We start from the raw sequence: 12698 nt of genomic DNA, 5'->3' as shown, positions 1-12698 counted from the left end.
ACGTGGCGAGCGGCGGGGCGAGCGGTGGCACGATCCCTAAACAGGGCTGGCAAATCCTCTCCTCACAAAGGAAACAGGGAAGGATGAACCATTTCCAAATGGTAATTTTCTAAGGCTGCAGACGCATCTGTGAGAGATGTTTGGGCTGTGGAAACCTGGGGATGGCACGTGCTGGGAGAGGTGAAAAGGACCTTCGGGGACTGGGAAGGGGGGATGCAGAGAGCCCTTGCAGATATATGAACAATTACCAACCCTGCTTAGGAGGTCGTGTGCTGGCTAATCCAGGTGCAGGAGCCCTGCACAGGAGGCATTTTACAACCTCTGTCTAAATCCTCTCTCTGTTCTAACGGCGTCGGGGCTATTCTGTAGGATTTGGAATTACCTGTCAGTCAAAGCTAAGAAAAATTTGAATTCCAGTGTAATTATTCATAAGTAAATCCAGTACGAGAAAAGGCAGAAACATTGACACTTTTCTTTTTGAATGTGAATTATACATAAATGTATAAGTAAGTGATACAATTACAATGGTGTTTCTTTCTGAGATGATAAGTTGGGTAATAAAAAATAGGTCCTATTCCTAACCTAATTGTATTCAAACATTTTAGTTAATTTGCTACTCATAATTTAGCATAATGTGATCGAGATATCTCAACTTTATGGAGATTTATGCAGATTCTGAGATATCTGACAAAGTCTTGTGGGTGAGTCAGCAGCTACCAGTCTGCTTTTTTGTAAGGGCTCAATAGATTCAGCATGGAAATTCATTTTATAGAGCTTTCAATCAATATCGTGCCTTAGCACTCAGGTATAGATCACCTAAAGCACACCACAGATTAGAAAGTGAATATGAATATTGCCTTTCATTTGATGACATTGAAGCAGAATTTTAGGCATTCCAAACCCCTACAGAATAAAATTGCTGAGTGATTTGTCTCTCTGGTCCCTGGGCTGTAAGGGAAAGGTCTGTCTCTGTGGAGAAAACAAAACTTCTCTGATTGTTCAGGATCCTGCTATGAAGCAGAGGGAACATGAAACTGTTAAATCTATGGGTTTGATTGCAATGTCATTGACTATTGACAAAGTGAATTCTATTTCCAGGCAAAATTTAATCTTCTAAAATTAGTTTTCCTTGCGGGCAGCTCAAACCTGTGCTTTGTGGTTTCATTCTGCCCAACTTTTTTTTGTCTTGGTGTAACATATCAAACTATAGAGTTGCTCAGCAGCACTAAATATCAAGCCATGTAATTCTTACAGCTCAGTAGTTTTCATAACCAGTTGATCATCTAATTACCAGAGTAATATCACACTCTGACATATTCAAGACAGTCCTTTCCACTTCAATCTGCATTATAATGCTGCCTTGAAAATTGTACTGAATTATATACTCAGCCTTGGCATTTCCTCATAAGAGATTAGGTGAGTAAATGAGTTTATCTCTAGGAACATTTGGGGTCTAAAGAGCATGTGTCATCCCCGAGGCAGCGGAACACAGGAATGAGTTGAACAGTGAAATCTGTACTTTGATAATCTTGTCTTAATGGAGGATCATTATTTTCTAATCGCTAGGGCTGACTGATCAGTTTTCCTTGGTATTTTTATGGACCATTTTTCAGAGTTTTGACAGCCAAAGTGTTGAATTTTGTTCTCTCTACATTTTCTTGCAAATAACATAATAGATCTGCATCATTTCTCTTTCAAAGACCACCACCAACTCAGTGGCCTGTATTTTTAAGCCATTGTTAGTAAAATCTGTTCCCAGCATCTGACCGCTAATTAGGCTTTGAAATGAATATTTGGAGACTTTTAAGATCAGCAGAAACAAAAATTGTTGTTTTAATTTAAATTTAATTTAAATTTCCCTACAGGGGAAAACACTCTTTAGCAGCACAATAGTCTCAGCTCACCTCATCCCTGATGCCATAAGGCTGAGTATAGTGCATGTCCCACTGAAGATATTTAATGGATGTAAGATGACGGGAGCCCTGCTGGGCATTAAAAATGGTAACGTGCCAGCAAGAAAAAAAGAAAAACAAAAAGAAAAGAAGGCAGCATGTTGCTGTAATTGGTCTAGTATTTATTGGTTTTGGAGGTGGAAAGTGAGGCTGCATCAGCTTCTGCAAGATGCAGAGAAATGACTTGACGTGCCTCTCCGCTCTCCTCCTCCCCACTGCAGAAGCACAGTGTAAACCCTACTACTCGGATTACTCCCGTTTCCGCCTCCTCATCCACCAGATGTGCACCAGCCACTACCTGGATTTGTTCATCACCGGGGTGATTGGCCTCAACGTGATCACCATGGCCATGGAGCACTACCAGCAGCCAAAGGTACAGCAACAGAGAGGGGGGAAAAGCAGCAGGGGGGATGTGCTCAGCCGTGGTGGGATGTGCTGGTGGGCAGAATGAAAGCCAGTCCAGTTCTGGTTTTAGATCTGGGTGTCCCCTTTTACCATGCCTTACTTGTCCTTTTGCTCTGTGGAGCACGTGCACGTCCTTCATCTGGCTTCTCCCAGAAGCATTCAAGGCCAGGGATGGTGTCCCTGCCCATAGGAGGGTGTTGGAACAAGATGATCTTTAAGGTCCCTTTCAACCCAGACCAGTCTGGGATTCTATGATTTCAGCTCAAACCATAGCTTTTTGTTACCTGGCTGCTGTTGCACCTTTCCCTTCTAGTTCAATGCAAAACATCTGCTTTGAAGAAGAGGATGGGAGCAGGTTTGTTGGGTTTGCTAGATGATATCACCATTGAAATCTTCCATTTGATGTAGGTTTTCTACAAAAAAAAAAAAAAAAAAAAAAAGTAGAATTGTTAAAATACTTATTTTTCCAATGGGTCTCCTATATCCCCAGTGCCCCACAAGGCCCAGTTTTCACAAGCACTGGATTCCATGCTGGCATTAAAAATATATTTTAATATGTTAGTGCACTAAGTTCCTGGGTCTTTGTCATACTCTGAAAATAAAAACAGCCTGTCCTGGGATGTTAAGTCTCTTGTGCGTAAGAATGAAATGGAAATAGCTGCCTCTGCCATCTTACTTGTACTTATTTTTATTAGCCAGTTTGAGAATGAATAAATATAACACACAATAGGAGGAAATATTCTTTAAGACTAGACAGGACTTGAATGTAAAAAAATCCAAACAACTGAGACATGTAAGCGAGGGGAAAAATACCCTCCAGCCTGTCATAAAGAAGCCAGAAAGTGAAAAGGCACAAGCCCAATTTGTTTTGGGTTTTTTGTTTTTTCTTTTTTGTTTTTTTTTCTCCTGTTCATGTCACCTTTAAGTACCCTGGAAGACTCATTGCATGATTCAGTCATTTGGTGATGAAAAAGGTTGTTGGCTAAGGAGCCTGTGCTGGAATCACTCTAGGGCGTGTGTCTTACCGCAGTCGTTTTGCAGATACATTTTCTCTTGTGTTATAAAAATCTTGGGCAGGCTTTTGTTTTCAGTTTTCTTTAGGAAAATAAAATTTTGTCTCTAAGCCTCTGGGATGCAGCATCTGGGTAATAACTCCAAGCTTGGGCTGTGCTGAGATGATGGCACCATTAGAGTCTTCCATGTGTTTGACAGTCTTGCTGATTCAGGGCCCCGCACTGCTCTGGTCTGGGTGCCTGATAGCTGGGAGCCTGCAGATATTTGAAAGGCCAAATGTGCCAGAGAGCTTTGTATCTTAACTACTGGTTGCTTGGCATCTTGGCACTGAAAGGGTTTGGTGGTGGGATACCCTGGGGTGCCCTGTGGATGGATGGGGTCTCAGTGGAGATGCTGAGGCTCCTGTAGAGAGGAGGGGCTGCTGTGCTCACAGAGATGGTTCAAGCAAAGAGCTATTGGGCAAAATCTGCTTTTGCCAACTCAATCTGAGCATTTGTTGGCAGAGCCCAGGTCCCCTGCAGTATGACAGGGAGGCTCATTCAGATCCACCACTTCCTGTGGTGTCTGGGCTTGTACTTCTTGGACAGATGAGGTGGTTTTAATCCATGGATGCTTGAAGCTTAACTGTAGCATAAAGGCAGAACGTGGGGCTTAAATTCCCTCTACTAAAATTTCTCCCACTCAGGGATCAGCAAGTCATATTTTTGGTCTGAGAGCACTCTGCTGACATCTCCCACACTCCCAAACAGGGCTCTGGACACAGTTATTACCATCCCATTTGATGGAAGTTACTTCAGACGCCATGCAGGATGCTGCTTCCACAGCACTCCTTCACATGCAGGGCTTTTGGGATGAAATTCTTTCTGATGTGGCTTAATGCCTGACTATGCAGGAGTTGTCCCAGCCAGGAGGCACCTGTAGTTAATGGTCAGGCTGTGACACCTGCAGAGGGAAGAGTGGGCAGAGGAAAACCTGAAGCCCTTGCTCCTGCTGGCTTGCTGTCCCTCTCTCCTACTCCTTGCCAAAAGCTCAAGGTGAGGAGTAGATGCCAGGCTGTCACAAAGGAGCCATTTGGCCACTGCTTGCACTGTTCCAGCCAGCCCACAGCTCTTGCAGCAGTGTAAAATGAGCAAGTGGGATGAAATTCAGCTTTCTGCTGAGAACATGAAGGTGTTGTGCTGCTGAGACCTGCAAATGCAGCAGCTCTTATCTGAGCAGTCTCAGCTGGGGCCACATTCCTGCTGTGGGCTTTGAGCTGTGCCCAGGGTTTGTGTCAGCCCCTTCTGTGCCTTACATCAGCTGGGATGGGGCCAGGCAGAAACACAGTCTGAGCACTCCATGGAGCACTGGGGCTTTTCCTTGGGACATTTGTCATCAGAGAGAGCCTTTTCTCTGTATTTTGGAAAGGAGTAACTGGTGACAGAAGAAGAGAGGGCAGGTTTGCAGCCCTACAGCCAAGCCAGCATCTAAACTCAATCCTGTGTCCCCATCCCAGGTTCTTGATGAAGCCCTGAAGATTTGCAATTACATCTTTACTGTTATCTTTGTCCTGGAATCTGTTTTCAAGCTCATCGCCTTTGGCTTTCGTCGCTTCTTCCAAGACAGGTAACAAAAGCTCCATCTTGACTACGGGGGCAGCAGAAGGTTTCTGGAGACAGCTGCCCAAATTCCATGTCCTGGACCCCGATGCTCTGCCCAGTGATGTCACTCTGACATGTGCAAATTTTTTTTGGTGTGACTGGGTATGTGGTGGTTTGGCATTTGAGTTGGAGAAAGGATCATGCATGCCAAGGAGTGTGATTGCACCACTCTTGCTCTTGGGAGTGGTGAAAATAAGAGAGAGTCTCACACCAAGCAGCTGGTTCCCTTCTGACACCAGCTGTGTCAGAAGGTCCTCCCAGGGGACCTGGGGAAGTGACAAAATTTTTGCCAAGAGAGAATCTGGTCCTGAGTGGAAATTAAAGAAACAAGGGACCTCTTTCTAAGCAGATGTGGAGCGGCAGGTGAAATTATTTCTTTTTGTAGATTTTTCACTCTCTCACCTCACAAATATAGATTTTATGTTCTTGGCAAATCTTTCTCCTCCCATTTTTTGCCTCCTAATACCAAGAGGGCTGGCACTGACATGTTCCCTTCAGCAGCTGGGGGATGGTTCCACCTCTTTCCCCACCTTTTGGGTGTCTGTGCTGGGGTTATGTCTCTCTCCAATCTGGCATTCATCCATGGGGTCTTTCCTTCACCCAGTGTGATTTTGGCTGCAAGGGCTGGACACAGGGTCCAGTTCCTTCTAGGGAAGGTCCTGTCCTTAGGGCCACAAGTGTCATTTCTCAAAGTGGTCGGAGAGAGAGAGAGCAGCGTCTCCCCTGAGGTCTGCAGCCTCTGGGTAGAAAACTGCCCAGCTTTTGTTTCTCATTCCTCTCAGTCCAGAATATCTTTGGAATTGGCTGATTCTCTAATGAGACCCATTAGTTATAATGATTTCATAACTAAACTGCTTTTGTATAATACCCTCAGAAAAATACTGTAGATTCATGAGTGCTAGAACCATTGAAATGAGTGGAATTCATGTGAAAGAAGCTGCCTCCCCTTGCCAGCTTCTTAGTAGATGTTAAACTTCATTTTGTGTTGTCTCCAGATGGAACCAGTTAGATCTGGCAATTGTGCTGCTGTCTATCATGGGCATCACGTTGGAAGAGATCGAGGTGAACGCTTCACTACCAATTAACCCCACTATTATCCGAATCATGAGGGTTCTCAGGATTGCTCGAGGTGAGACGAATAAAGCAGAACTGACTCGTGTTTGAGGTGCAAGGTCCCCTCCAGGAGAGAATAAAGCCTTGGAAAACAGTTCTGGGGCACATCTCCATCGTGATGTGCATAGTTCTGGCATCAACAGGCAGTAAACAAATAAAAGAACAATGGGGGAAAATGCTTGCGAGGAGCCAAAAAGCTGAGCCAAGTGACCATGTGTTTCTATCTCAAGAGGGCTTGAAGGCTGAGAGCTTAGAAATAAAGGGGAAATAGCTGTGGCTGTAACTTCCAAAGATGTACCTGGAAAAAACCACCACACAAATCAAGTCATCTCTAATGAGGATTTGAGGGCACAAGCTTGAGTATGTTGGCTTTAAGAGACAAGCATCTAATAAATTTAATTTCCCATGAGACTTTACATCTCACCACTTGGTGACAAAGCATGCCTCGTCACTCTGCATCCATCTGTCCCCTCAGACTTGTAACCACACGTACCCAAGTTGGAAAGCCAACTTCTTCAGGGCCTGATATTTCAGAACAGGGAGGTCTCAGGGCCAAGTGATGAAGATATAAAATGTGAATGCTCAGGCTCTTAATAAAGTACTCCCAAGCCCTCTTGAAGGACAGTGTTGTGCTCCAAGGCATAATTGCTCTGACTGCAGCCTCATCTAATCAAAGAAGTGAAATGCTTCTGTGTCTCAAAGGAGGGATGGGGGAAATTCCTTTTCCTGTGCATTGGATCCCTTTCAGAATTAAAAATATATGTGGTTTCCAATTGGAAATGCAACCTTCTGGAAGAGATGTGTAAATCAATTCCTTGGTGAATCATGTATGAAAGCGGGTAGTGGGAAAGTAGCCCCAGGGCTGTGAAAGTAACTGCTCACACTAATCAGGGGAAGAAGGAGATGAGTCCAAGGCAGGTAAAGTGGGGACAGGAAAAGCCAGGCGGAACAGTGATGCTTTTTCCAAGCCTTGGGATAGGTGATGCTGTTATTATGGGATTTTAACAGCATCCAAGCAACAAGGAGCAATGTAAAAAGGACGATAGCATAATGGAGAACACTTGACATGATCCCATGTTACTTTTTCTATAATCTGTGGCTCCTGGGAGAGGGACTGAGTTTATGCCTCTGTGCTAACACTGCCATTACCATGTTACAAACGTGTTTTCTGCAGTGCTGAAGTTGCTGAAGATGGCTGTGGGGATGAGAGCCCTGCTGGACACCGTGATGCAGGCACTGCCGCAGGTAACACTCTGCCATATCAAACCTGATCTCCTCTGGCCCAGAGCTAATTTCCTATCGCAGAGGAATGCTAATCACTTTATCTTTACTGTCATTAGAGAATCACATTTCCCTTCCGAAGCACAGTCTGAGATACAGTCCTCACATTGAGGTCAATTTTCCCCCCGAAGCAATTTAAGTTTTGGATTAAAGAATACAACAAGAAACAGGTCTGGAACAAAAAAAAACAAAAAAACAAAAAAACAATAAATAAAATAAATGAATGTTCTTTTTTTGTGTTTTTTTTCCCCCATTTCTTTTTCTCTTTCCAGGTGGGGAATCTGGGTCTTCTCTTCATGTTGTTGTTTTTCATATTTGCAGCTCTTGGAGTGGAGCTGTTTGGAGACCTTGGTGAGTGTTGGTGTGCCCGTGGAAGGGGTGGGAGTGGTGTGTGAGGGGGGTCTCACGGCTGTCCTTGGTCCCACAGAGTGTGACGACACGCACCCCTGCGAGGGGCTGGGCCGCCACGCCACCTTCAGAAACTTCGGGATGGCCTTTCTGACCCTCTTCCGAGTATCCACAGGAGACAACTGGAATGGGATAATGAAGGTAAGAGATCCATGGAAAATAAGCATTACCTATAATTGCTTCATTAGGATCTGTCCAGGCTGGTAATGAGGCTCAGCCAGGACATTCCTTGTCCTGCAGTGAGTGCGCTGTACAAAGCCTCTGAAATTTCTGTTCCCTCCTCCCAGCAGGGCAATGCTTGTGGTTGCAAGCTCCTGCCATGCTCCATATATTCTGGTTTTTACTCTGAGAGAGCTACTTAAAAAGAAGTGGAAAAACCAGTGGGTCTCATCTCTCAAGTAGCACAAGTTCAGCTCAGTAATTTTACTCTTTTCCTTAAGATTCCAGCTCCTTGTGCTGTTGTTGTTGGTATCACTTTGTTGGTGGTTTTCTTCTTTTCTGGGAAAATCCAGGTTTTTGAAGGAGAGTCACTCTTCAGGGGCAGTCCTAGATAGAGCCATGCTGTTGTGAGGAAATCTGGTCTATGAGCACACAGGGTGCTTCTACTCTGAATAAATCACTTCTCTGTCCCTTTGCAGCTGAGAGTAAATGTAAGGAGACCAAAATCTTAGTGACAGGGTGTGAACTGGAGGAACAGCTCTCTGCAAGCCCAGCTGCTGTGGGATAGCTGATGGTTTGTAGCTGCACCCTGCTTCCACACTCTTGTGAGTTTTGTCTGACCTGGTAAAATGGCCTTTCCCTTGGGAGCAGCAGGGTATCAGTGTCTCCTGTCACACAGCCCAGGGGTGATTTCCTCTGAGTTTGCTTGTGACTAACACAGAAAATGTAAGGTCTCGCTGTCAAGTATTTTGCCATTTTAGCAAGATATTTGCCCAGTCTTCTCATTTTTCTTTACCCATCAGCCAGCTGACTAGCCAACAGACTGAGGTCCCTGCCAGAACCTCTTCACACCTCTCCATTGTTTCCCCCCTGTTCCCAGGACACACTGAGAGACTGTGACCAGGAGTCCACCTGTTACAACACCGTCATTTCACCCATCTACTTCGTCTCCTTCGTGCTGACAGCCCAGTTTGTCCTGGTGAACGTGGTGATCGCTGTGCTCATGAAGCACTTGGAGGAGAGCAACAAGGAGGCTAAAGAGGAGGCAGAGCTTGAGGCAGAACTGGAGATGGAAATGAAGACCATCACCCCCGGGCAACACAGCCCCTCGGACATCTTTGCGTGGACCGGCGGTGGAGAGAGACCCGAGAGCCCCCGGGGATGTACCAACCCCATGCAGATCAAGGTGGATTCTCAGCTCTCATTAGTTTATCCTATGGTGAGAATCTCAGGTGGAGGGTGCAGAGGGCTTGACCTGTGTATTTGCTGGGGGAAGACGTGCACGAGATGGTAATGAGGGAGTGGGGGTACTGGGTGTCCAGGGCTTGTATTCCTCGCTGTCTGCTGACTGACTGCTGCCTGGTGTGGGACCAGTGCTCCAAGGAAGAGACCCAGGGCAGGTCTCCAGACCACTCTGATGCATCTGTTCAGAGGTGGAGAGCTTAGCATTTTGTTCTGGAGATGTGTCCAAGCCACCCAGTTCAGAACTAGCTCTAAATTTGCTCTTATCCAGGATTAGGGCTAGGTCCTTTGTGATAGCAGAATCAGGAGCATAATACGTTTGCTTTTCTCAGGCAGGCCATTAACCACAACAAAAAAGAGGAATAAAACTTGGTTAATCTTTGCTTAAGTATTAAAGTTGATTTATGTAACTTCAGTTTCAAATCCATTCCCACAATCGAGCTTGTGAGAGAAGATTATTTTAACAATGGAATAATCCAGAGGGGTCTCAAACCTGAGCTCACCAGAACTGGTGGCAAAACTCCTGGCAGCAGAAGCAGGGCTGTAGTGTGGTAGCTGCTGTGAGGTACAACAAGTCTCTCTGAAGCACAGTTTCTGGATGAAGTTCAGTCTGAGGAATGATAGAGGTGAGGTCAAGACCCAGACAGGTCCTTTGAGAGGGAACAGAGCTGGAATTATACGAGAATAACAGTCCAGTCTTTTTTTAGTCTTAGCTGATTGCAGATTGGGTTAAACCCTACACAGACCTCATTAACTTTTATTACATCATGATTTCACAACAGCATATCTTGGCCTCTGCCTGGGGTGGACTAATAATGAGTATTCTAATGCATGAAAAACTCATTTATCATCTTCAGTCCAAGAGTGAAAAAGAGTAAATCCCTACTTAAGCTTTGTTTTAGTTCCTAAGCTACTGGAAACTTCTGGTGCCATTAGGAGTCACTGGTGTCTGAGATGGAGTCCAAGGCTGCACTTTGGCATAGGAAAAAGGAGTTTAGGGCAATATGGGGAAATCCAGACTCATTACGTCCTCTAGGAAGAAACATGTCCCAGCTGTTATACATGTTAAGCAGTGTACTAGCAAACTGCCCTCAGAGCCATAGTCCTGCATCAGTCCTCATACTGGAAAAAAAAAAAACAACCCAAGAACAAAACAAAATTGTAAGACGTACCAGTGAGGAGACCCTCAGATCTTCATTCTCTTAAACCTGAGCTCTCTGAAGGTGGCTTTGGAAAGGGTTTATTCAAGTTATAATCTCCAGAGTGTCTGTTGCTCTTTCATTCAAACAGAAGCATCAAAAAACCCCGGGGGATTTTCTTCTGACTATTTATTCTCCCAGCCAAAATTTTCTGGACAAATCTGATGCTTGAGCACGACAGCAGAGAAATACAATTCCCAGGACAGGACCATGCAAGGACATGTGGTCAGCATGCTCTTTTGCTCGCCTGTTCCCCAGGATTTTTTGCACTGTGTGCTGTTTAACAGCAGTCCTCATTCCATTGTATGTAGTAGGCATTCCCCATGTGAAAGGAACAACCCTAAAATTCCTCCTGTGCTGCCTGCAGAAGCCAACCCCTGCTCTCTATAACCTCCTGGTGGCTGTGCTGTGGCCAGGACAACTGAGGCACCTCAACCCATGTCCAGCACATGAATTAATGACCTAACGTGTGGCCATCCATGCAGCTCTCATGGACAGGATGCTCAGCCTCTCTTCAAGTCAGGTTATTTGTATTTCTGTGCCCCCTGGATATGGATTTAGGTGTCGAGTGTCAGGTCCTTGCGCTTAAAAAATGTGGACAATGGGTATAGAAGCCTTACAGCAGGAGAAGTTCACAGCACCAAGGATCAAGATGCTGCTGTCTTACACAGCTCAGATCCCAGGAGAAACCAAGCAGTTGTGTTTGCTGAGAGGGAGAATTGTCCCCGAGGAGGGTCCTGAGCAGGGCACCCAGTCCTGTCTGTAGTGATGTCTGAGAAAGCTGTCACTGCTCACTGTGATATTACTGCCCTGTTCTCTCTCCTCTCCTGTCCCATTGTTACTGCTTTTCTCCCCAAATGTTTCCATCTTTCCCCGCCCCGCCTTCTATCCCGTTTTGGATTTTTTTTTTTTTTTTCCCTTTTGTTGTATGGGTTTTATACACTGTCCTTTTTTCTCTCTGTCTCTGTCCCTCACCTTTTTTCTCTCTCTTTTTGGCTTGCTGTGTCTTTCTGCATGCTACACACCACCCCTCCTAGGAAAGGCACTTGTTTGATACCATATCACTGCTGATCCAGGAATCTCTGGAAGGAGAGCTGAAGCTGATGGACAACCTGTCAGGCTCTGTGTGCCATCATTATGCCCTCCCAGCTCCCGAATATTACAACTCTGAGAACCAGGTTAATATTCCTAATTTCCTGCCAAGTCTCCATCTAAACTCGATTTGACTGAGACCTTTAATAGAGAGTTCAAGTTCTTTACTTTATGTCATATAGTCACAGGGATTTTGAAGCATAAGTCATTTGGGCTTTTTCTGTGGGAGTTGAGATAATATCTTGGCTTATGATGTGTATCAATGCAAGAGGAAAAGTACAGGCTCTGAGCTTCCCCCTTCAACACAGTGAGGAGTTTTTCATTGCAATATACAGTTCATGAGTGTTTTAGGGAAAAATATACAAAATCCCATCTTCATCCTTCAGTGGGGTTCTTGCTCCTAACAAGGGCCACACAGTGGTGTCAGGACACGTCTGCAGAGCCTGGGGTGAGGTTTCCCCAGTGCAGCCCCTGAGCTGGTAGGGATCATAAAATAATCTCTATATTTTGTGCCTACTTACACTGCATGAAAATCCAGTTTTGAACGATTTTCCTAAAGAGGCTTCTTGGAAGTGGGTCATTGTAAACTAGATCCTCATCTCAGATCTAAACTGAATGTAGAAGGTAAGGCAGCCCTTAATGATGTACTTAAGGAATCGTGTGCTCCAGTGCTTCCTCAAACAAGGGCTGTGATACTTTTTTTATAATAAGATCATTTACTCCTTAGAATAAAATGCCTACTTTCTCCAGCGTGTTGCTCTTTAGAGCAAATATTTTCCCTAAATTACAGCAGTGACCATAATAATAATTCAAGCATACCTATTTTTTCCTGCAGTTGGAATTGAGCAAATTCCATATTTCTTGATCTATTTTTTTTTTCCACTTTCTGACCAAAAATAGCAGAAGTTTTCTTGTTAAATCAGTGTGCTTGTTTATGAGCTCACTGACACACTAAATTAGCCAGCTCAGTGGTTCATTAGAGGAAAGGAACAAGCTTAGGTAAAATGAAATCCTACTGCACATCTTTATATAGCAGGATAACATGTCTGCTGCTGATTGCTGCTGCGTGTTGCTTTCCAGATTGAGGTCTATTAAGGCATAGGAAGTGGTTGCCTCTAAGAATTACCAGAGGAATAGAGACAGTAGCTTTGGCAGGGAAGACAGCAGAGGGTCAGTATTGAAACTCAGCAAGG

General features: G+C 44.8%; 1 protein-coding gene across 5 annotated transcripts in view; it reads left to right on the top strand.

The window, feature by feature from the left end:
* The window catches only part of CACNA1G (calcium voltage-gated channel subunit alpha1 G), a 143427-nt gene that overhangs the window by 113768 nt on the left and 16961 nt on the right, over positions 1-12698 (top strand). For all 5 annotated transcript variants that reach the window (XM_071763790.1, XM_071763788.1, XM_071763789.1 and 2 more), the window contains 8 exons: positions 2174-2325; positions 4867-4976; positions 6007-6140; positions 7299-7369; positions 7678-7756; positions 7833-7954; positions 8853-9191; positions 11451-11591. In XM_071763790.1, coding sequence (XP_071619891.1) covers positions 2174-2325; positions 4867-4976; positions 6007-6140; positions 7299-7369; positions 7678-7756; positions 7833-7954; positions 8853-9191; positions 11451-11591 — 1148 coding nt within the window. The remainder of the gene's footprint in view (positions 1-2173; positions 2326-4866; positions 4977-6006; positions 6141-7298; positions 7370-7677; positions 7757-7832; positions 7955-8852; positions 9192-11450; positions 11592-12698) is intronic.

Source organism: Heliangelus exortis, chromosome 20, assembly GCF_036169615.1.
Source record: "Heliangelus exortis chromosome 20, bHelExo1.hap1, whole genome shotgun sequence".
Lineage (NCBI taxonomy): Eukaryota > Metazoa > Chordata > Aves > Apodiformes > Trochilidae > Heliangelus > Heliangelus exortis.
Note: the sequence above shows the minus strand (reverse complement) of the source record. Positions and strands in the feature narration are given on the sequence as shown.